The sequence below is a fragment of the Alligator mississippiensis genome, chromosome 5, assembly GCF_030867095.1.
Source record: "Alligator mississippiensis isolate rAllMis1 chromosome 5, rAllMis1, whole genome shotgun sequence".
NCBI classification, from domain to species: Eukaryota; Metazoa; Chordata; order Crocodylia; family Alligatoridae; genus Alligator; species Alligator mississippiensis.
Window position 1 is genome coordinate 189,373,285 of NC_081828.1, and position 25,886 is coordinate 189,399,170.

Below are 25,886 nucleotides of genomic sequence, written 5' to 3' on the forward strand. Positions count from 1 at the left end.
GCATGCTCAGTAGATCTATAGGTTGATAAACGTGATGTGTGTATGTCCATGTGTGATGGGGGTGAGGGACTGAGTAGAAAGAGACGAGGCAGAGGCTATGTGAAATGGGTTTGATAGCCAATGCTTGGCCAGTAAGGCACACCACAAACATGATATGGCTGGGCACCTAAGGGTTTCAAATCCATCATATATCCTGAAATAATGCAGTTATAAAAAACCCAAAACAAAAAACAGAGACATTTTGAAATTAATTTCATCTCATTACTTTATAAAATATTATAATAAAGGAATTGCTTCAACCAGGCCTGGCTGTTTTGGCCAGATCCTATTCCATCTATTTAGAATTCAGATGTCTAAGGATCCTATTCTATGCTGCTCAAGTCCCTGGAAGCAGGGCTGTCCCTAGGAAATGGGGAGGTAAATTGGGGCAACTGCACCCAACCCTGCGTTTTGGGGGGCCCCACGGAGTTGGGCGGAGTGGCTGCAGCCAGTCCGCACTGTCGCTGGCTTCACATCCAGCCACTTGGCACCCCCAACCTTGCCACCGAATCCACCACTGGCTTCCTCACGTCCAGGGGCAGGGCCCCTCACAGGCCGATTTGCCCTGGGCCCCACAGCCTGCTCAGGTCATCTCTTCCTGGAAGACAGTAATGCAGGAGGTAGATGGGACATCAGCCTCCTGCTTACTGCTTTGTGTCTTAGTATTAAGGCAAAGATGGAGAGTCAAAGTAGTATGTGGGTTAACAATTTTTCAGGTATTTGAGCTATTACAGAGAAGCATACTACATGAAGTGACTGGCTAACCGGAGCTTGGCAAACTATATGGAGTAAAGAATGAACTTGTGAGAATCCTATACCCATCCCATGAACCACATCAGTTTGAAAGTCTCACGTTCTTTCTATAGCCTTCTTTTACCATTGTTCTTTACCCTGTCCTCCCTAAAAAAAAAAAAAAAAAAAGCAACCCCTTCTTCAAAATCCTACTACCGTGCTGGGGTTCTTTACTACAATGCCTAGGCCTTAGCCAGACATGGAAGTCTTCTCCCATTTCCCAGATAACCTCTACCTACTAAGAAGGTAAACTATGTTGACCTACCACTTGAAGGGTCAAAATAGTAATGAAAATATTTTCAGCGGACTGAACAGCCCTTATGCACATTCTGCTATGAAGCAGCTGAAAGCTATATGCATAAAGCAGGGGTAGGCAATGTTTTTTTGGCCGGAATGCTGAAGAACATCACAATGCCTAACTTAGAAGATGCCGGGATGCCGGCATGCCAGAAAAACAAGATGAGGGCAGGGGGTAACATGGCAGGATGCCCTGCTTGTGCCCCTTGCCCACCACCCAGCCCTGCTGCCCCTGCCCCCTAGCCCTGCTGCCCTGTGCCCCTCACCCAAAGCCCCTGCCCCCCAGCCTGGGCTCTGTGGCTGTCAGCAGCAGAGATGTGTAGCTGCTGGAGCCCAGGCTGCCCCCGGCAGGGCTTTGCAGCATCCCAGCTGCCTGCTTGGAGCAGCTCGGGCTCCCAGCTGGCAGTAGTTACACAGAGCCAGAGCTGGCTACAGCCAGGAGGCTGCAAATAGCTGTGCCGGGCTCCAGAGCCCCAGCATTAGCTCTGTACCAGCGTGTGTGCCTTGAAGCAGGCAGTGGGGGAGGAGCCTGATGCAGCACAACCCCGGTCTCTCCCCTGCTCCTAGCAGGGAGCTGGTGACTAGGCTCCAGAGCCCAGCACAGCTGTTTGTAGTCAGCCTGGGCTCTGGGCAGCTGCAGCAAGCAGCAGGCAGGCTGCAAAACAGTTGCGCCAGGCTCCACAGCTCCAGCATCAGCTCCATGCTGGTGATGACTGCGTGTGCATGGAGCTGATGCCGGAGCTGTGGAGCCCAACACAGCTGTTTTGTAGCCAGCCTGGGCTCTGGGCAGCTGCAGCAAGCAGGCTGCATGCAAACAGCTGCGCCAGGCTCCACTGCTCCGGCCTCAGGTAAAAAATAAGGTGGGCACAGAAGCAGCTGATATTTCAGAAACAAACTGAAGAAGCCATAGAAAAGGCACAATCCAAAGTTAAGATTGGTTTACATTATTAAATAAATTAACAGGTAAATGAGAAAGCTAGGTGCAAGAAGTTCAAAATGTTAATGGGAACACAAGAAAGTATTAGCTGACTATGCCATAAACATATGAAGTACTCTCTTTTAGATTTGCTGTAACAAGAAGCATCCACCTTCTACTTCTCATTTAAAATCCAAAGGTTAGAAGCTTTGGAGAGTGAACTATTTGCTTTAGAGACTAAATACTTAAGAGTTAATATAATTTTAGAGAGAATGAGCTTAGTTTCACTTTCATAAAAAAAAAAAAAAAAAAAAAAATTAAACCACCTTTCATAAGGTAACAGCAGTTCTTTTAACACCTGATTAAATGATTCCATAGAAAATGTAATAAAGAAAATCCATGGTAGCTATGCAACTCCCAACAAGGAAAACAGCCACCCAAGTAACTTTTCTCCCCATAATGAAAGATTTGATGACTCAGGCACAGATAACATCTTTGTCATGATGAACTGATCAAGTGCAAGAGGGAGGGGAGGAGGAAAGGAATGTAGACAGCTAGCTCCCCAAAGCTATTTTCTTGTTTTAGCTCCATTTAAGATGAAAGGTTACCTGGGATATATGATTGATGGAAGACTCCATTCTCCGTAGCTGGGATGCTTGGATGTCCAGCAGTTGGAGTACATTGTTGGCCAGTGCATTGATTTGATAAGCAACACTGGCTAGAGATTGGGTTGTGTATGCTTTGGTCTCTTCTAGTGCTTTCCTTTTATCTGGAGCCTGGAAAAAGAAATGAAAAAAAAGACACAAGGTTTTTTGGGATTTGTTTTTTTGGTATAGCCAGCAGAAAAAACTGTTTTTAGAACTGGTCACCCAAAAGACCTGACTAGAGTATCTTATCTGGCTGGATAATACAGTGTACATCAAGCAGATACTTATAACAACAGAGAAAATAGCTAAAAAAACATGTTTTTGGTTAAATAGATATATCACATGCCAAGAAGCGATTCTTTCAGCGCAGAAATTACCCCAATTCTCTTGAGCAAAGCTTTTTGACCTGCCTACCCTCTACTTCCAAAGAAAAGGCTCCAATTCCTGGGGGGGGGGAAGCGCACAGAGAATAAATAATAATAATAATAATAATAATAATAATAATAATAATAATAATCATCATCATCAAGCTTTCCCTATCTTTTTAGATCATAAAATTCCAAGCCAATAGGAAGGGAAAAAAAATAATTTTCCCACAGCTGGGTGTCCCCCAAAGCACATGCTCTCCACAAAACCAAACTCACAGCTATGCTGGCTCTTCATCTCACAGCAAGGGAGGCAGGAGAGCAGCATCAGGAGGTCATGCATATTAGGCTAGGGACAGAAGTTACACAAATTGGTTTAAATCTGTAAGAGAACTGGTTTATGTGCACTCAACTTCTGTTTCAAAATGGCTGAAACTGGTTTAAGATAAACCTGGCTGAACATAATATCAGACTTAACCGATTTGGATCAAACTGGTTTATGGAACTGCTGTCCCAGACCCCTTCCTGGTTTACATTAAATTAGAGTACGCCAGCATCCCAGCATGCTTTTCAGCTCTGAGATGGGCTTTGCTGTCTGTTCCATAGAGCATGGCTGGGCCCACCCCTGTGCTCTGTAGCCAAATCAGAGGCATGGGTGTGGCCAGCCTGCCTTGCCTGGGGCTGAGGCTGGGGGACTGACCTTGACCAGTCTGTAGGCACTGCTGAAGGCAGGTGTGGAGGGGCCAGCCCAGGCTGGGCCACGGGGGCAGGGCCCTTCCCAGCTGGCTGCGGCTCAGGCTAGGGCTGCAGGAGCCATGTACCCGGATTGCTCCCAGCTCCCCACACACAGGCTAGGCCAGGCTGTCATGGAGCCGCAGGTGGCTGGGAAGGGCCCTGCCCAGTACATCCCTTCTGTGACCACCATTAGCAGCACCTGCAGCCAGCCCCACTCAGGCCTGGATGAGACAAGCAGATAACAGGGTCAGCCCAGGCCAGGCCATGGGAGCAGGGCCCTTCCCAGCCAGCTGTGGCTCCATGACAGCCTGGTCCAGCATGCACAGGAGGCAGCTGACCAGGTAGCGGCACAGAGGCAATGCCGCTGTGGTTGTGGAGGGGCACCATGGCAGTTGGACTGAACATACAAGATGAGTTCCTCATGCCTGCAGCTACCCAGGCCAGCTTGGAGACACCAGCAGGCCCAGAGCCTGGCAGCCTTCTGCTGGGAAGCTCATATCCCCATGGCTGCCACCACCGCCACGCCCCGTGTCCATCACTGTGCAGGAGTTGCAGCTGCAGCTATGGGCACACAAGCCCCTGTGGTGGGTGGCTGCTAGGCTCTGGGCCAGCCCAAGCAGCTGCAGGTACAAATGAACTCATCCTGCACAGCCAGTCCAGATGCCAAGACACCCACCTACAGCTACAGTGGCATTGCCTCCATGCTGGTGCCTAGCCAGCCACTGCCCATGTGGGCCAGACCAGACTCAGAGCCACAGCTACTAGGAAGGGCCCTGCCCCGCTATTCACATGCCTCACCCAGGGCTGAGCAGGGCTGGCTGTGGGTGAGCCTGGCCCAGGCTACAGGGGCAGGGCCCTTCACAGCCACCTGCAGCTGTATGACAGCCCAGCCCAACCTGGACTCATGGAACCGGGAGCAATCCAGGAGCACAGGTCCCACAGCCCCAACCTAAGCCCCAGGTGGCTCAGAAGGGCCTTATCCCCATGGCCCAGCCCAGGCCAGCCCTTCCGCACCCACTCTCAGCAGCACACGTTGGCCAGCCTGGCTCAGACCCCCAGGTTCAGCCCTGGGCAAGGCAGGCAAATGGCAGGGCCATGCCAGCTGACTCTGGCCATGTCCCCCACCACAAGAGGCCAGCAAGACAGAAAGCCAAGCAGACCCCAACTGGGATTGCCGTCCTGGTAGCACAGAGGGAAGACAGGGCAGTTTAGTTCCCCTCCCAGCCCCCTCTCATCTGAGGTGCTGCCCAGGCTGGTGTCTGGCCATGTCCCTGCCTCAGGAACAAATCTGGCAGGGGCTGCTTCTCCCCTTCCCCATCCAGGCACACCCTGGCTGGGGTCCCCACAGGCCAGGCTGGGGGTTTAAACCCCTCCCCAATCGTACTTAGCAGCCTGCCGGGGCCTGGCCATGCTCCCCCTCCAGGCTTGTGACTGCTGCCAAAGAGAAGAGAGGGCTGCTCTAGTGCTCCCCCCACCCCGGCTTCTAACCTGAGCCACTGCAGGCACATGCTTGCATTTCCAGAATCAAAAGTGAATGTCTATTCACTTGCAAATTGGTTCAATTTATGTAGGCTAGACTAACCTACAAAAACTGAATTAATTCAGGGTTTTTGAATGTCTGTACATAGCCACAGAGGGCTCAGACATCCAGAAGCTTCTACAAACTATATAAATATTGTAAAATTGTATATAAAGTAATAATACAATCTTTCCCCTGTTGATACTTCCCCAGAAGAAGGGAGTGTGAAGTATCCTACTGGCCACTCTAGCTATACCTTTGCAGCTTCTCCCTGCTACAAGCAGCCCCCAACTTTTTTTTTTCCCCTATGAACATGTCCTCTGCAACCATCTTGCATCTGAAAAATCAAGTGCCTCTTGTTAACTGATGGGGGGGGGGGAGAGGGGGAGGAGAGAGAGAGAGAACAAACAATGAACAGGCACACAAAGTGATGCCTGCTTTTACAAGTCAGTTGGATGAAATGAGACAGAGGTGCAAACTCATAGTTCCCCTGCAAGATACAGCACAATTTCAGCTTCAAGCCAAACTGAACAAAAGTTACTCCATCTCCCTCCAGAGCAACAATATGTAAAATACCATGACACTACTAAAGGAGAAATTTTCTGACAAGGTAAAATGTGTGACAGAGGAAGGCCCACCAGACGTCAATCTTTTGCCAATACAAGGTCTTTTTTGGGGTATTTTATTGATTTAGAGTACCTATCACCATAGCAGCTATACTCAGGGCTGAAAACGGATTTCTATTCCAAATCCTCTCTTCCAAATCACTTAATATTTTTCTTCCTAATTTCCACTTACTTTTAAAGGAACATAAAACAGGGAGAGGTTACATTCCACACAACAATTAAATCGACTAAATTAAGCATAGGAAGGTCAAGAAGTTCCAATTTCAGTTTGTACTCCTCCCAAGACTAGCATTACTCAACACTAGCATGCTCAATTCCCATTCTTAAATATTGCATCCTTAACTAGTTTGCTGTCACAGCTTTGTTTAAATATTTAGTCCAAGTCAGGTTAGTTGGCAAGAAAACCCAATGCAAGTGCTGTAACCCTTTGATTACACAACTGCTCAGAAAGTCAGTGGTATTCTGAGGTCACGTCAACACTTTTTTGCTGGGATATTTAAATCATATTAGAAGCTGACACTCAAAACAGAGGCTGGGAACATGACATTCTTCATGAGGACAAGCACAGAGTAGAACACCTCTGCAGGGAGGAGTAAAAAGAATCCGAATGTAATCAAAGTGGTTATTGGGAGTGATATAAGAAATATTTGCTTTTAAACAAGCGATGCTACTGGCTCCCTAAACAGTGATGCTAGAAGTTTTCTGGTAACTTGAAGCGGTATAGGATGAACTCAAACATGTAGCTTCCTTTGCTAGTGTTAAAATAACTGCTAACACCTTAAGAGCCACAAAATTAACAAGTGCCTGTTGTCACCAGCCTTTACCTTAACATTTTCACTACTGCAAGCATCAGTGGCAGCAGCATAGACTTTAAATAAATCAATCAATCACTGAGATGTCCTGTCCTGCTCTAAGGAGGGCTAGACAAAACAAAATAACAATTTGAGAAATACCCCTGCTCCCATCACTATGGGCAGTGATGGAAATGCCACTGTAGTGAGAGTCACTGAAAACCACAAAGAATGGTTTCCGCTTGGCCATGTCAGTAAACCCATCAGCCTCACTCATACCTCAGTGACTCAGCCATGTGTCTCACTCAGCAGTCCTCTCTCAAGTCAGATCCTTCTCAGGGAGCTCTTTCCCAATTAAGAAGCGGTGGGTCACAGCAAGTAAGAATACAATACAAAGCTACAGCATCGCCCAGCTGGATAATAGCAGTCTTCTTATCTGACATTACCCAAGGCATCTCTTTATTTCAGCAAGCAGACAGCTTCAGTCAATCAAATGCCTGGCCCTTATTACTTTCAGTTGTTTGAACACCTGGAACTTATTAATTTGTCCAAATGACAGCATGAATATTATATGTACACAGTCTTTCTTGATGAAGATAGAGAAGTATTGGTTAGTGCATACTTCACTGGTATCTTGGCTTTAAGGCAAACAGCCAAGTGACATTTCCCTAACTTGTCTGGGAACTATTCATGTCCATGATTACAAAGTTAGAACTCTATAACCTATATTTACATTTTTAAAGAGGGGAAGAAAAAAAAAGAAAGAGAGCACATCCATTTCCCTTTTCAAAAGATTTTAAAAGAAAGAAGTTGAAAAACATAACAGCCTTATAAAACTACAAAAATGGGTAGGTTTGATACTACCTGGCGCTTGTAGCAATTTCTACTTCAACGCGATTGAAAAAAAAAAATCTAACACATTGAAATAAAATAGTGACAACTCCCTTAACATGAAGATATTATCCCAATTATATGTATGGCAAAACTGAAACATTGGCTAGCTGCGCGACTTCAAGTTCACTCAGTGAATCAAAGAGAAACAGAACCCTGCTCTTCTACAACCATTAGGTCATCAATCCTCTTCAGAGAAAATTTGGACTAGATAATAGTAAAATTACCTTTAGAGTGCTTTGATACTAGACACTGACATTTTCATATTGTCAAGTTCTCTTTCAATGAAGAATCATGTGCAAACATACGCACTCGCCTTGTAAAAGAAGGTATTTCAAAATAAAAGCCAAATGCAAATGGAAGTCTCCCATGGACTTCAGCAGGACCACAATTTTATCCCGTGGGCTCCTACCAAACATTGTACAGGAACACATTTTCAACTCAAACTAGCCGAGGCAGATTTGGCAAACATACCAAAGATATTTACAGGGTACCCAAACTGGAATTTGAACTCAGTAGCGGTGCAAGTATAATTAAGATACAACTACTCAGCTACACATCAGGATTCTTCCTGGTAAGCAGACTATTACTTCTTAAAGATTTAACACGGGACCATAAATAATCCACTTCTTCTCTAGCAAAAACTACAGGGGGTTGAGGGAAATAAAAAAAAGTCTGACACTGATCAATTTTCTTGTTTAACTTTCTAATTTCAACAAAAAAAATTTTCAGTTTAAGATTTTTCAGAAAACCTCCTTTTCTTGCACCACTACTGATCTGTCCCTTGCCCATTGATCTGTCCCTTGCCCATTTCTCCTTAAGAAACATATAACTAAAACAAAATGCCAATTTAGTTCTCTGCTTCCACAGAAATTCAAAGTCTGGATATAAACCTCTCCTGAAACTTTAGAAGTTGGTGTTCAAATGAGCACTGACTTTCCTATCACTTCATGTGGCACAAATCTAGATTTGAAAAGGCTGAATATTCCCCAAATTACTTTCAGGATTGTTGAAATGTTACTACATTAGATTGGTTCACTCCACCCTAAGGAATTGGCAAAATAAAACAAGATGATGACATCTAGCAATTCCAACCCAGCCAACCCTTTAGGGTCAGATACCATAGAATCTGCTCATTGTTCTCTGGATCTTTCCAAGTGGCAGACAAAAAGGAACCACCTGTATATCAACAGGTATATCTATATGTCAATGATTACTCCAAAAGTCAGCAACATTTTAGGGCAGAGGGCCAAAAACACCTCCAACCTCAACTTAAGATGTTGGTGTGCCAGAAGCCGACAGCAGAGGGGCCCAATCCTTTTTGTGGCAGTGCAACCCTGGCCCCTTCCGCACCTGTTCACCCAGGCCAAGCAAAATGCCTTCACATGCCACAGTCTGGCACCTGTGCTAGGAGTTGCCTACCCCTGGACTACACAGTACTTTTTATCAACTTTCCTCCATATTCTCTGTCCCCTCAGTATCGGGCATCATCTACCTACCTTTTCTGGCTTACAACCTTGAGATAATGTCAGACTCCCTCCAACACATCCAGTCCCTTTCCAAATGCCAGCCCACCTTTCACAGCATTTCAATCCATCTGCTCAGTGCTTCAATGCAGAACAGCCCTTCAATATATCCTCCCCAACTTCCAAATCTCACGCCTCTCCCCATTTTCAGTCCCATTCACTATGCTGCCAATTTACACAATAACCAGCTGAGAGGCTTCTGACTTGTCTTACATAAATTCCCCATCATAAACAAGTAATGATTAAAATGGAGGCATTGCATGCAGCAAGAACAAGAAGCACTGCCCCTAGAAGAGTTCAATCTATTTGATACACATCAGCAGTTCAACAGGACACGGGCCGGAGGTGGGGAGGGGAAGAGATAGTTAGAGCTCTTTGAGGGGAATTTGTCTCTGTCCTGCAGCATATATTATCCCATTTCCCCCCCCAATCCTCATCTGCTGGAATGTAATTAAAGTTGCGTAAAGAAAAAAAAATGCACAACTGCTTTAGGGCAATGCTACATCAGTTGGCCAATAATAATTAAGCTAAGCAGAGAAGTTAATGATTCAGTATCCAGTAACTTGTCAGATGCTTGGCATTCTACTCCAGGGTCCAGACCCCTTCTTTATGTTCTGATCTACAGAAATGCTATGAACATAAGGCTTCAACAACATGCTACATCTGTTTCTGCAAAAAAGAAAAGTATATGTGGTTTTGCATCTTTGGATTTTTACAAAGCTTCTTTTTCAGCTTTGCATCAACAACTACAAGGAAAATTATATTATTTTAATCAGTCTGTGACAACTTGCCCTTATAACACTGCACTTCAGGTACTATAACTTGTATTTTCTTTTAAACAGGAGCAAACAGATTGGCCCGACTGCCAGACTTATTTCATCCTTTATTCACTGCTCTTTATTATTTAGTTTCTTTAGAAACTTAGAATGTAATATACTTCCCAGTAAAATTGGTGATCAGGCTAGTGCTTCAGAATTTTGCCTTTTTTCATGAGAGTCTGTCCATTCTATATTAAGAAACAAAAGGCAGGTCCCAGCAGAATCATGAGTTTTTGCCAATTAACTCAGATTAACCTAAGCTGTGGAGAGATCTGCAGCTCAAGGACTAGACTCTAGTCACCTCAAGACCATGGCTCACTGACAGATCACCCTCAAATCAAGGAACGACCAACAACGAGACCCAAGCTAAACACAACCAGAAGAAAAACATGAACAGAAGAGGCCTCCTTCAGCAAAACAAGAGTCAGCATGGCATGAATTTATGGCCTGGAAGAACACACAAGCAAGTCTTATCCCAGCTTCAATAGCTGGGTATTGATAACTAATCCAGTTTTCTCCAAGCCAGAAATCCTCTATTCGTACTCATAGAACAACAAATACACAGTGGGGACTAACAGGAGAGAAGACAAGCAAGGGGCAAAGGGACACACAGAGAACAGTAAAGAGGTTCTAGCTGCTAACAAGGTTGGTCATGTGAACTAAGGTTCTCACTGAAAGTTAAAAAAGGAGACTCACCTATAACTGATATTCTGATTATTCCTATTTTTAGTGGAATTGGAAAAATTCTCCCATTTCAGATGAATGGTAAATATGTACATCTCCAATGGCCTGGAGAATCTCAGCAGTACTGAAACCTGGCAACTACATGTTGGCATGCACACAGGGCATAAATAGCAAAATTCCCTCCCCATCCAGGAAATGGAGATGTTAGCATACTAAGCAGCCCCCAATACCCAACACTTTTAACACAATGGCTAAGTACATACAGTCAAAAAGCCCAAGACTGAATTGATTCAGTCTTTGCAAGTTAGTTTAAGCTGCAAGGATTGCACCAATAAACAAATGAAGACATTCACTTTTGATTCAGGAAATGCAGCCACATGCCTGCAGTGGCTCAAGCCAGAACCAGAGGGTGCTAGAGGACAGCTCTCTAGCACGTAGCTAGCATGGGCTGTGTGTTTGCTTCCTCTTCCTGCTGCTCCAAGTTTTCTGAGATTTGCAGTCCAGTCACAGCAGCAGGACTCTGCAGGGTTGCTCATCATTTCTTCTTCCCATTTCCAGGTGCCTCTGGAATTTGTAGTCCACAGTTGCAACCAGCAGTAAGCAAGCAGGGCTGGGCAGCTCCGTACTTGGGAGATGGGGAGTTTAACCTCCCACCATAGCCCCAGACTCCAACCAGGGTTTGCCTGGGGGGCCAGTGAGCCAGCCCTCACTGCTCCAGCTAGGGAGCAGAGGGCCATGACCAGCCCTGCTCTCTGGAGTAGACAGCACAGCACAGGTCAGGTCAGGTCTGCAAAGCATGATGAGATGCTGGGGGACTCTGATTTAACTTGAACCAGGAAAGGGTCAAGGACAAAAGTTTCATAAACTGGTTTGACCTAAATCAGTTAAGTCTGATACTACATTCAACCAGATTTATCTTAAACCAGTTCTGGCCATTTTGAAGCTCGTTTATGTGCACTGAACTTTTATTCTGTTAGAGGTTTAAACTGGTTTCTGATCACTTAAACCAGTTTATGTGCAACTTCTGTCCCTAGCCAATGTGGCATTTTAAGGCCTCCAAGATGAGCTTAAAAGTTTCTGTCAAGCTGCTCCCTCATCTCAATGATGAGGCTTTTATGAACATGGAAAGCTGGACTACAGTTTTAAAAAGGTTTATTCTTCTGATTATTGTTGGCAGTAGGCCTTGGAATTTCTGAGCTTTGCAGCTTATGTTCAGCTTGGTCTAAGCATTCTACATCTGAGTTTCAGTAACGGTGTCTCAGAGGTTTAATTATCCCCACTCATACTAGATAATGTTTACCTACTACAAGCCAGAAGTCTAATTTGAACTGAATATTAGGAACTGTAAATCCAGAGGTCAGTTTAAATAATTGAGGAGCTACCTGCTGAATTGGGTAGGTAGCCCATGGAAGAAGGCTTCCTTTTAGTCATACTTCATGCAGCTTTTTAAAATACTCTGCATATAGGCTGCATTGTAGAAGTCATGTTTACCTGCTACTGACAGCAAGTTATTTTATCATAACCTCAATCTATAATAATGGAAAAAGGAAAGTCAGATCACAACAGCAGCAAGCAAAAGCTTTTCTGCACTAGAGGAAACTTCCAGGCACTGACTAACAGTAAGTTATTCAAAGAGATTTAAACAGCATAGCTGACTGAGGATGTTAGTAATAAAGTGCTTACCAGTCAGCACCAGTCTCTCAGGATGGGTGAGAGTACTGTACAGCCTTAAGGTACGCCCATCACTCCAACTGAGGGAGGGAAAAGGGCATTCATTATCCAAAAGACTGACTAGGAAACATTTTAAAATTTATGAATGGGTGTCGCTGCTGCTGTCCCCTCTGAGTAAGCGACAGGAAGACAAGGGAGTTAGAGGCATCAAATGGCTCCTGGAAAGTATTTACTGTTCTGTTCTTACCTAGCAAATCAAGCTGAGATTCTGATGTATGAATTGCACTACATCTCAGACAAGGCCATTATTTGTTTAAAGAAGAGGGGCCCCTGAAATTAAGTGCCTAAATCCACTTTTATGTACCTAATACATAACATTATCTACTACAGTCCTGAGCAGAGAGCTGCTCAAAAGTACTGAGCACTTTTGAAAAACAAATGAGGAAACTTAAAAAAACTCCAGGCTTAGGCAACCTTCATCCTTTTTTACACAATCTCAACCCTTGTCTTGATTAGCATCCCCAAGCACCCACAAAAAAAAAATCCCAGCAAACAGAGTAGGCAAATTTTATACAGAATTTTATAGTCATGATTTTGCCTGGAACCTAGCTATTGACTCCATGTAGCGTCTTTGCCTAGCATCCCCACGGTTATTACCATCAGTGTTAGCAGTGGTGGGAAATCTTAGGAGAAAAAATCCTAGTGGGCAGAGCCTGATAACATTGTGGTCTATTTGCTGTGTCATTCTAAGAGGATATAAATATTTACATGCCAAGCTCAGACAAGCCTTTAATTACCAACTTGAACTTTATAAACAGAAAGACTTAACAAACCTGAACAAATTAAACAATTCAGTTTGGAGTGTTATACTGGCTCTAGAAGTTTTTCCTGGGTATTTCACCAAAGCCCCTCCCCATCCTCCAACTACAAAAGATCAGTGCCTGTATTTTTCTATGCTTCTTAGGGGAACATAAAAAGAGAAAAGAACTGAAACCCTGAGATATTATTACAAAATTAATCCACTAATCAACCAGCCAGACATTTTTAGCACTAAGTTACCTAAACTCAGTGACCGCAGTAGCACATATTTCTTGTCTGGCATTCTTTCCCCAAGGGAAAAATACTTTGCTTTTACATGGGCATGGGAAAGAGAAAAAAAAAAAAAAGATGTTGCCAAGTACACCTTTCTCTCCAAATCCTACAGTGAGGCCTCAAAAACTTTAACACTCAGAGATTGCGTATTCCAATAATAAAAAGGTTAGAGGGAATTTAAGAAAGAGAATGCCATAACTACATTTCCAAAGTACAGTCAGATAGCAGAAGTTTCCCGATAACAGGCCCTGGTTCTCATAGGGGACTTCAAATCACCCTGACATCTGCTGAAAGGACAATACAGCAGTGCACAGGCAATCCAGGAAGTTTTTGAAGAGTGTTAGGGGCAACTTCCTGGTGCAAATATTGGAGAAGCCAACTGGGGACTGTGTTCTTCTCAGCTTGCTGCTCACATGCAGGGAATACTTGATGGGGCATGGAGAAGTGGAAGGCAACTTGGGCAGCAGCAATCATGAGATGATTCAGTTCAGGATCCTGAGGAAAGAGGAAGGAGAGCAGCAGCCAGGATCCTGGACTTCAGAAGAGCAGAGACTTTGACTCTCTTAGGGAACTGATGGGCAGGATCTCTTGGGAGGCAAGTCTGAAGGCAGTCCAGAACAGCTGGTTGTATTTAAAAGAAAATAAACAACCCCCCAACCCCCCCCAAAAAAACACCTTACTGAAGACATGGAATCGAACCATCCCAACACACTGAAAGGCTAGCAAGTATGGCAGCAGATCAGCTTGACTTAAAAGGGAACTCTTCAATGAGCTAACAAAAAAAAAAAAGGAAGCTTACAAAAAGTAGAAATTTGGAAAAACTACTAGGGAGGAGTATAAGAGTACTGCTTGGGCACGCAGAGATGAAATCAGGAACACCAAAGCACAACTGGAGTTGAAGCTAGTGAGGGAAGTAAAGGATAACAAGTAGAGGGGCCAATATAAGGAACACTGACAGTGTCAGCAAACAGCTTTTTTTGGCTGATGTGACCATAATGTTGCCAATAAATGCCCCGTGCATGCATGCAGCTACAGCACATTATGTAGGTGGCCAGGAGCGCAGCCCAGCAGCATGGAGAGCAGTTGGGTCTGGCTGGTAAGTCTGTTGTGAGGGAAGGAGCAGGGGTGGGGACTAGATCAAAAGTCCCAGTAGCAAAGGGAGTGGGGCTGGCGCTACTCAACTGGAGCGAAACTCAGGACGAAGCTGCAAGCAGCTTGTCCAGGGCCTGTGGGGGTGCGGGCATCTCCTGCCACTTCACACACCCCAGGAGGGCATGAGGGGCATATGCCTCCAGATCTGCATGGGTGGGGGCCAAGGGTGGGCTGGAACCAGGGCAGCACCAGGTGGGGGGGGGGGGGGGGCGGAGAGGGGGGAATCAGTTAATTTGGGCAAGCCAGGGATCCAAAATGGCCACTGCAATCAAGTACCTGATGGCTGCTTGACCGAGTCCTTCAAGTGGCAGGCACCAACAGTGCCCTGCCACATAGGTATTACACAGGCTAAGCAGCTGTCTTAAAGGTAATTGCACAATTAACCAGGAATTTGGGCGAGGCTGCAGCTCCCTCCTGTAGCCCCCTTCCCAACACTGCCACCACCTACCCTGAGTGCAGCCTGGCCTAGTCCCCACCAGGAATAGCACAGTACCACCCCGGCCCCAGCCCACAGTGGCAGCTCACCTGTGCCCCGCATACAGATCCAGAGTCAAACGCCCACCATGCCCTGAATAGGGGAGACAACCTAGTTGTCCCAGGGACACAAATATGGGGGCACACACCCCCAGAGGGGAAACCCCAAAAATAAAGATCACTTACCTACTTTAGGGCTCTGGACTCCAAAAGAGTGACACCAACAAGAAAAACCCACACAGCCGGGTGACATCACAGACGATCACCGGCCGGCCAGGGTAAAAGCCGACACCAGCTGGGAGCCGAGGAGAGCGGGAGAGGCAGTGGAGGCTGCAGACGCTCTCCACGCCAGCAGCAGCCCGCACTGGCACGGCAAAGGAATTGCTGATTGGGCAGGGACACCCAGGCAGCAACAGCTGCAGAAGAACCCCGCACTGGTCACAGGCAGCACTGGCATGTGGAAAGAGACCCCGCTCCAGGAAGAGCAAGGAGACACACAGAAGGCAAGGGACACTACCCACACCAGACACGTACCGACCAGGTCAGGGGAGGAGAATTAGCCAAGAGAGAGGCATAGGAAGCTCTCAACAGGGGCAGAGTGGACCAGTATTGAGGGACGCAGCCAGGCACAGGCTTTAGGGCAAAGCGAGTTTAGTAGGACTGTTCAGCCCGATCTTTAAATTTATCTCACATACCTGCCTTTTTTTACCCCCTTCCTTCGTGTTCTTTCCTTTTGTTTCCTATTAGCCAGTGCCTACTCCTCAGTTGTTTTCTGTTTTAATGTTTCTTTATATTTCTTATTTGGCTGGCTACCCTTCATTGAGGGGTCCAGACAACAGCCGTACACCAAGGATAGCTCACATGAAGCGGCAGACATCTGGCCAAAAGCAAGAGGGACCCACAAAAGAGGGGAAAAGAGGCAGTGGAGGGGCTGCCTATGATTCCAACGGATCCATAGTCGATTAGGAGAAGGAGAAGAAGGCCTGATACCAGAGATTATGTGACGGGTAAGAGTCATCAAGACTGGAGGACCAGCCGCATCCAGATCAGCTGGCCCATTGGAGGCCATAGGGCTGGACGCAATGCACCCAAGAGTGGTGAAGGAGTTGGCTGATATGACTGCAGAGCTGCTGGCCATTATCTCCTAAAACTTGTGGCGACTGGGAGATGCCCTGAATTATTTGAAGAGGGAAAACATAATGCCCATATATTTAAGAAAGGGAAAAAGGGGGATCCAGGGAACTACAGACAAGTCCAGTCAGTTCACCTCAGTCCTTGGAAAAATCATGGAGCAGGTGCTCAAGGAATCCATTTCTAACCACTTGGAAAACATGATTAGGAACAATCAGCATGGATTCACCACATGCAAGTCAACCTGGCTGTGCTCTATGATGTGATGACTGGCTCTGTGGATGCAGGGAGAGCAGTGGACATTACATACCTTGACTTTAGCAAGGCTTTTGATACCGTCTCCCACAACACTCTTGAAGAAAACTAAGAAAGTCTGGGTTAGATGAATGGACTGAAAAGTGGATAAAAAAAACCCCCAAACTGGCTGGATTGTCAGGCTTAAGGGATAGTAATCAATGGCTTAATGTCTAGTTGGCAACCAGTATCAAGTGGAGTGTCCCAGGGGTTGGTCCTGGGGCCATCTTTGTTCAATATCTTCATCAGTGACCTGGAAGATGGAATGGAATGCACCCTCAGCAAATCTGCAGATGACACTAAGCTGAAGGGAGTAGTATATGCTGGATGGTAGGGCTAGGATTCAGAGAGACCTCAACAAATGGGAAGACAGGACCGAAATAAATGTAATGAGATTTAATAAGGAGAAGTGCAAAGTCCTGCACTTTGAACAGAAAAATCCCATGACTGGTACAGGATAGGGACTGAATGGCTAAGCAGCAGATCTGCAAAAAAGGACTTGGGGTTTACAGTGGACAAAAAGTTAAATACAAGCCAGTGTCCTTGTTGCCAAGATGACCAGTGGCATATGGGGCTGCATTAATTGGAGCATTCCTAGCAGATCAAGGGAAGCAATTATTCTCCTCTATTCAGCACTTGTGAGGCCATATCTGGACTACCATGTCCAGTTTTAGGACCCCGCTACAGAAAGGATGCCAACAAATTGGAGAGAGTCCAGCGGAGGGCAAAAAAAGTGGTGAGGGGGCTGGGGCACATGACTTCTAAGGAGAGCCTGAGGGAACTGGGCTTATTTAGTCTGCAGAAGAGAAGACTGAGGGGGGATTAAATAGCAGCCTTTAACTACCTAAAATGGAGCTCGACTGTTCTCAGTGGTGACAGGTGACAGAAAAAGTAGCAATGGTCTCAGGTTCCAGCAACAGACGTTTAAGTTAGCTATTAGGAAAAAAACCTCTCACTAGGAGGGTAGTAAAGCACTAGATCAGGCTAACCAGAGAGGTTGTGGAATCTCCATCCTTGGAGGTTTAAGACTTGGATAGATGAAGCTTTGGCTGGGATGATCTAGTTGGGGATGGTCCTGCTCTGAGCAGGTGCTTGGACTAGATTTCCTAAGGTCCCTTCCAACCCTAATTTTTTATGCTTCACATCTACCTACACATCATATAGAAAGATTTCTCTCATGTGCACATTAGCTATGACAAAGCTCTGTATACATTAGTTAAGGAAAAAATCAGTATCTAGTTACTAAGGGGGTGGGGGTCTTTAAAGACAGTAAGAGCAACACATTCAATAGTACTATTATACAGAACTTCCTTCTAACACCTAAAAGAGATGCTGGCATGAAATAAAAATCTAGCATTCCAATATCCTGAAAACTTATTGAGGATTAGACATGTTATTTCAATATACTTAATAAAAAAAACAACTGATGCATCTCAAGTCTCTTTCCTTCAGGTAAGTAACTTGCATAATAAAGTCTATTTTGACTGGGCACCAGACTAGAACAGGATCCCCAGTGCTGCATATTATAAATTACTGAAAGATTCAGGGCTAATTACAATCATATTTGAGCTCACAGGCTAGAAGCCAACTCCCTTTCCTCAGAGAGAGAATCTGAGAAGAGTGGTCAGCCATGCTTTCCTCAAAAAGGTGGAAAAAATTAAAGGAAACTTAAGACAGTCTAACAGCTACAGTTTGGAATTTACAAGATCAGTTTCATATGGACCCCCCCAAAAAATCCAATACATGCTAGACAGCTAGTGAAGAGCTAGTTCTGTGTGTGTTACTATTGTTTTGACCAGTGCTGAGCTGTCAACATGGGAAAGCAGGGCTTTTGTAGTTAGACTACATTTGCCAGTCTGCATCCTGTACAAGTTATACTTTTCTCTTCTTTGCTGGATGGCAAGGTTTTAATTCTATTTTGATTAGGAGAGAGGTTCGTTGGTTTCTTTTCTTTATTTATTTCATTTCATTTATAGGTTGGCTTCCACAAAAAAAGGCTGAGCAGCTTATAGTAAGAACAATTATTAAAACAAAAGTAGCAACAACATAATTCCCCAAACAGTACCCTTAAACTTAAGCACACCTTCTAAAAACCTACCCAAATAAGATCTTAAAGCACACCCAGATGTCCAGGCTCAGGCTGATAGAGGAGGGGACCTTAATGACAATGGAAGATTTCTGGTCTTTGAAGAGAACAAAAGTAAGAGTTTCTTCCAAAAGAAGCCATTTTAAAAGAAATTTTTACACAAATATACTGCTTCTTGCAAAACAAGTCTTCCTTCATATTCACTATTGTTTCACACATCTTTCTACCTGAACTACCTTGACTGAGGTAAAAAGACATCATGTTATACGTTACACATAAAGAAACATACATGAAATGTGATCGTGTTCTGTTACTAACTTTAATAGACTTATAATAAAGAGGGGGAGAGAACAGGCAGAGTTTCTCTTACCAACAGTCAGGAAGCCATTCTATTTTTTCTTTACAAGTTTTAAAAATATTTTGATCTTTACTGGGGCGGGGCAGGGGATGGGACGACACACTAAGGCCACCTCTACAGATTATAGGTTGTAACAGGGGGCGTTCTCCAGGGCCAATCTACCAGTGCCCCGCCCACCTGTTCTGGGCCAACTGCCCACCTTCTTGCCCACCATGCCTTGATGACATTTAATTAAGTTGTTAATTAAACAGGAGGCTGCCCACTTCTTGTCCTGATGCCAAGGAGCACTCTCTGCGGTTCCGTTCCTCCCCTACACCATAGCCCAAGGCTCACAGATGGCATACACTAGTTGTTAACATCACCAGCCCCACTCATGGGCCCCAGAATACTCCAGTCAGGACCTCTCCAAGATCCCTCCATTCAGGCAGCCTACTCCACCTTCATTCGGGGCTGCCTAGCTCCCTGATCTGTTTCCCCCTTATGGGTGTGGTCCCCCTGGGACCTTTGGCTACACAGGCTCCGGCCCCACCTCCAGGCCAGTCAGAACCCCAAGCCCTCAGCTCTGAGCATCTGTCGTGGTGGGCCCCCGGCCCTTCGACCCTTCTGGTCCTGGCCCCAGCACTGATCAGTTGAGGAATTCCAAGTCAGGCTTATGAGTCTAAAGCCCTCTCTCTCTTGGGTCTGCCTTCCTGACCCTTTTATGGGGTAACCCACACAGTTGTGAGAGCTAAGATTATTAAAGTGCCCCAACCTGCCTTTCACCAGGGTGGTAACTGGCCTGGCATTTCCTGAGGGTTTCTGCACCACAGAGCCCCACCAGGCCACCCACTCCTGGCAGGGCGCAGTTTTAGGTCATGCCCAGGACCAGGAGCCTCCAAGCCATCTCCTACAGCTCCTCCCTTATCTCCAGGATGTTCCAAGCAGCCTTGCAGCCATGCGATGTTACTGCTTGGCCACCCAGCAGCAAACTGCTCTGTTTATATAGGCAGCCAGGGATCCAAAATGGCCACTGCAATCAAACACCTGCTGGCTGCTTGACTGAGTCCTTAAAGTGGCAGGCACCAACAGTGCCCTGCCACACAGGTATTACACAGGCTAATTAAGGTAATTGCACAATTAACCAGTTAATTGTGTAACTGATCATCACACACATGCTCCAAGCAGTTATAAAGTAAGACCTGGAAAATGTGTACCAACTTTATAGCTGGTTGTTCACATGCTTAATTTGCACACATAGCAGGATCTCCCAGCCACAAGGGTGCACTGTACCCAGCGTGAAACCTGTGGGCCTGAGTGACTGGGGCAGCTGAGATCCTCAAGGTTTGGGGGTGCATGAAACTGCCAAGCCCACATGTGCAGGCAGAACCAAGAGCCCTGTCAGATGCAAAGGCTCTCAGTCCCAATTGCACATAGTCCTCATGCATAGCCCTTTGGAGGGGGCTCCCATCCATGAGAGCCTGCTTTTTGCTGATGCAGGGGGAGACCAGAATTGCATGGCCCTCATGGTTGGGAGCCTCATCATCAGCACAGGGGGCTCCCGGTTGTGGGAGCCTGCTTCTTGCTGATGCAGAGGGTACTCAGGATCAAGCTCCCCCTTCACTAGCAATAAGGCACAATTGGATCCAATGCATGGTCCCACAATTGCACTTGCTGCCATGCACATGTGGCATAGCAGGAGGCACAACTGTGTAGATCACACATTAGATCCAACTGCACCTTTACCTGCACATGTAGAGGCCTCAATTAAATTTTTAAAATAGGCTGTTGTAGTCAGAGAAGCAAAATAATCCATCCAATGGGAGAGAGAGTGACTGACTGACTGACTGACTAACATATGAAATTAAAAAAAGAAGTGCCAGATGCTCTGTTAATGGTAACTTTTAAGCCAACGCAGAGAATAGTGTTCATGTTGGCTCTGCAGCAAACTTCTCCATATAGATACAAATACGTTTGTATAGGGTTGCATGGTGTATATGTACAACTGGGCAAGAATTATCTTAGCAATCCTCCTCTCACAGCTCAAAGCAACAACTATTTGTTCTGCCATTCAAACCTTTGCACCATTTTTATGTGCCCCTCCCTTTTGCATTGCAAAGCTGCCTATGCAATAAATTCCTCTTCTCTCTCCACCTGCATCATATTTGCTGTATTTTAACTTTAATTTCATGTGATTTAGAAAGCATAAGCCCCAAGGTAGAGACCACTATAATAAAAGCACCATTCACAACTTTGGCACTATACAGAAGGTTCAAAAATTTCCTTTTGCCTTCACTGCCAGCTTCCAGAAAGCTATTTGCCCTGCTTCTCCAGATAGATCTCCTCAGTGATACCACTGTAGTATAGTGTTGATGTCACAAAATCTTTATCAATAGATCAGAAAATGAGTAATGCCACAATCTGACAGTCTGGCAGAAGGAACCAGCCAATAAGCAAGAAATGTCTGCAGGCTTCTTTTATCAACAAGATTAGCAGAAATACAGAAGGGACTGGAGCACAAGATATTTTCAGGAATGAGATAAAATACTTTAATCCTCTATTGTCTCTAATGTTCCAAGAACTTAGAAACAACTTGTTTCTTCTACAAGCTGTTTATATAATATTGCTTCTTTGGTTTCTGTTTCTTACAGGGCCTGAAATTCAAGCAGCAATCTGTTTACATTGCATATGCACCACCACCTACCTTAACTTCAGCTCATTTCCAGGAGCAGGACTGCTAGCTAACAACTCCCAGTCCAGCACTGGAACCATGATACTTCAGACTGAGGACCTCCACATTCAGCTGCATAAAATTAAAATTACCTCAGCCACTCAATCCTGTATTGTTTTAGCGAATACATTAACAGACACTCCTACATGCAAACCTATCCTGACCGACTCCAAATGGATAGGGAATGGTGAATCATTTTTGGTAAACTTGTAACGGTTGCCCAAGTTCTGATCTCAACAGACTTTCTGTCACTGCCATTCCAAAGTTTACATCTAGGGAAGTGGTGGGTTCTTCACTATGTAAATCTGTAAAAAAAAAAATCAAGACTAAAGCTCTTAAAAAAACATGCCATATATCAAACAGGAGCTATAGGCTGGATCCAATAATCGCTGGCCAAGGTCTTTTATGCTATAAGATGTTCAAAATGGTTCCTTCTGGACTTAAATTCACAACTGGAAGCGACAGGTATATTTATCTGCCTCTTTCAGTTCACTCTCAAAGATTACTATGAACATACATGTTCAGCACAGCTGAGTTACTTATTTTTTTTTTTTAGATCAGAGATTGGAGCTTTATTTCTCCTTCCAATCAAAAATAGCTATAGTGTTCCAGATGAAAATGCTAACTTTCCATAAGGTTTTCATAACTAAGCTTTCAATGCCATCTTCAATTCCAAACCCTCACCCTGTATACTGGGCTATACCCTACACATGACTGGGGGCCTAACAAACTTTAAATTTAAACACACTTTGAGAGGCAAGATGAGAAACAACAAGATTTAGAGCAAAGGATCATATTCCAACTTTAACTTTACTCTGGGGCATTCAGGTGTTGCAGCTAATTTTGTTCTGAAGCTTACACCCTGGGGAGCTGCCATACTAGTCACAACTAGCGTAGTGAGGATGGAATGTCAGCCTTTTTAAAAGGAGTCAGTTGAAAGCAGTTAGGCTGAAAACCAGGCCCCTTATGACAACAACTGCATGCAAAAAGAGATGTCCTGGGATGCTTGTTCCAATCCATGAGCCAGTAATGGACATCAAGATTCTTATGGGAAGGGAGTCCAAAGCAAGTCAACGAGAGCTGTCACGCTACAGGAAGAGTTTCACAGACAGTGTGCCAAGAGCTAGAAAGGCTCTCTGAAGTCAAGAAACAGTTGACAAGCGAAATGGCTACAATGCAAGTACTGTTTCTGCATGAAGGAAAAACAGCTGTCAATCACAAGAACCATAAAAGAAATTGCCTGGATTATAAAGTTTTACAAGCAATTCCTGAATACCAGTGTCAAAAACTCTGTGGAACATTAAAGGGTCAACTTCTGTTCTCACATCTGTGCAGTCTTATGTAACTATATAAATACCACCAATTCAAAATTTCCATGTGATCAAATAAAGAAGCTGTGTGGTGTATATCTGCATTTCAAGTGTTTTACCCACCTACAGCCAGGATTAACCTGCTACATTGTCCATTCCCCAGACTCTAAACACTTTCTCCCCACACCCCATGGAAATAAAGGGGTTTGTCCATTCCAAAGATTCCAACAAAATCAAGGGCCCTTCCAAGAGTCCCTTGATCATTCCCCCCTTTCTTTTAAGCCTTAAAACTCCATCTGATTCATCTTTGTTGATCACACTTTAGACCATATCTAGATGAGTGTGGCCCTGCAGTATGAGGCGCTGTAGACATCTGCGGTGCAACATACCACACATTCAGCTGTTCCCTGTGCTGCAAGGTAGCAGTGTGGGGAGTTTTTTTGACCCTGGGACCCGGGGATCTCCTGGGATCAGAAAAACCCATGCAAAAAAGCAAAGCAGAGCACATGGGAGCAGCACATACCACCCCAAACCACAGCCTGGCCAGCCAGAGCCATGCTCCAGCTGCTGGCCAGGCTTTGAAAAGCAGGATTCACCACTGCTGCTGCCCCAGGAGGCCCCTAGGACTCCAGGTAAGAGGTCCTGGGGCCAGCCCGGTGTTGGCCCCAGCCTCCCCTACTCCACCCAGAGTAATTGTGCCACACGCCAGAGGGTGCGTGGCACAGGCATTCCCTGGGTACAAGCAGCAGCAGCACAAGATGTGCCACTGCTTCTTACCACTGAGGAAACAAACATCCAGACACATGTGGATGTGGTCATAGTGAGCAAGAGTCTCTCCGCAGTGGAAGGGCTGGACACCATTTAGATCCCTGGTTCCCAAACCTTTTCAGTCAATGAAACAGTGAAAACCCTTAATATTTTCTAGACTGCTACACCCCCTCAAAACTTTAAACTGAGAAGAGGTAGGTGGGCCAGTGCAGTCAGTAGTTTGGGAAACACTAACAGGTTTAAATACAAAACCAACATGTTCTATTCCAGCAAGAAACCAATTAGTGCAAACCCTGGAGCACTGATCCGGCAATAGTTCACATCATGATGGATCCACTTAATAGCTTTAATTTCCAACTGGATATAAGCCACAGGTCTGTGCAGTACTCATGGCAATAAAGGCCTGGATTATATTAGGACTCACTGCTTTCAGATGTAGAAATAGCTAGATGGAAGAAATCTACCATGGTCTTTCCTTCTACCCAATTAGCTAACAGCAGCTAGCACGCTCACAAGTAAAGGCAGGTTTGGCCACCTTACTTGCTAGCTCTTGCAAATATGTACTTAACTTCAGGCAATAAATTTGAAGAATTAATTTGGAAGCGTTAGTATTTGATCCTATGGTTAGTACCAGAACTCCAAGTCCTTAAATGCAAAAGATTAGACTTCTCAACACTGAGCACCATCTAACTAAGTCTAGCCAGGAGTAATACTCAGGTTTTCCAGAGGCCACAGAAAGGTTTGGGAAGACGTCAGCCTAGGTAGAGTGTGCCATCATTCCCTCTATACTCACAATTTGCCTGCCAGCCATTAGTCCATAATGTGAAAATAATTCAATTAAAGAAAACAAAAAACAAAACAAAACACTCAAGTTACAAACATATCCCCAAAAAGCATACAAACCCAATGACAGACAATATATTCAAAGAAACCAGAACAGCCATAAATTAAGTTCTCAAACAAATGGATTCTGAGGAAAACAACTTTAAAAGTCTGATAGCCTCATTATAAAGGCCTGGACTGCAGGAAAAGCTAGAATTCCTTAAATCACTACAGCAGCAGTAACCACCACTATATAGTTTCCTTAGGCATCCATCTACAAACAACAGCCATTAAAAAGGCCCTGCCAAGTCTTCTAATCCCTGTTAAAGTTAAATTGGCACTTGACTTACAATTATAGGACAGTGCTCTCCCACCTATACTAGCAACAACAAAAGGACAATCAGCTTCAGGTATCCCCAGTAGTGGCAAGAAAGCATAATGCCCTGTCTACACTGACACCAGTTTGACATTTCATGTAGCCCAGCTCCAAAAAGTGAGAAAACTATGTTAGATTAAGCAAATTTGTTTTCTTCCTTTTTAAACATCAAGTCAGCCCTGCCCATGCCCTATCCCTGCTATGCTGTCTAATCACATGTGTGCATTCCAGGAAAATCTAGGCAGCTGTCCTTGATTCCCTCAGTAGAATACAGCAAGGTCAAAGGACATGCACACAGATCAGCATGCAAGTAATACACTCTGGCATGTCTTTCTGACCAAAAGCCTGTTGGTCCGATCTACATTGAAGAAGAGGAGTTCTAAGCATTCCTAGCAACCTGCATGTCACTTAAGGCTGCTGACAAAAGGTCAACTACCACAGAGTTTCTCACATGAGTAAATGCAATGCAGGCTAGGGCTAAAGAGTGAACTGGTTAAAACTTCTGTTGCAAGCAAAAAATAAATGTTTGTATCAGTAGCCAAATAAATTATACAGGAAGTTTTATCATCAAAGCAAAATTATAGTTTGGCATAGTCTAAACAAACATTTAATAGTATTAATATGCAAATCAAGTACTATATAAAAGGAAGAGAGACAGTCTTATAAAACAGGGCCTAACCATTGAAAAATATGCAAAACAAAGTTGACAGCTAAGGATTCCCTCCCACTCCTTCCCCTGAACACCTCTCACAAGAGAATCTTTCCATCTTGTCAATTTCAAAAAGTGAAGAGGAAAAATACTTCTCTATTGCACACAGCAGCGTCAATTCTGCCTCCACTTCACAGGAAATATTTTCTCACTGTTACACATGGCCAAATTCAGTGCTCTTCAGCCTTATAATAATACACCTTCTTTTCCTCTACTTTTATATAATTAATTCCCCATTTACACCTGACTCTAGTTATGAGTGAATCTAATGCTTTCCACTCCTTACTTCC

The 25,886-nt window shown here is 44.8% G+C and overlaps 1 protein-coding gene across 14 annotated transcripts in view; it reads right to left on the reverse strand.

Annotated features, from left to right (window-relative positions):
* Positions 1 to 25,886, reverse strand: part of ABI1 (abl interactor 1) — a 126,809-nt gene that overhangs the window by 87,061 nt on the left and 13,862 nt on the right. For all 14 annotated transcript variants that reach the window (XM_019497960.2, XM_019497998.2, XM_019497977.2 and 11 more), the window contains one exon: positions 2,653 to 2,820. In XM_019497960.2, coding sequence (XP_019353505.1) covers positions 2,653 to 2,820 — 168 coding nt within the window. The remainder of the gene's footprint in view (positions 1 to 2,652; positions 2,821 to 25,886) is intronic.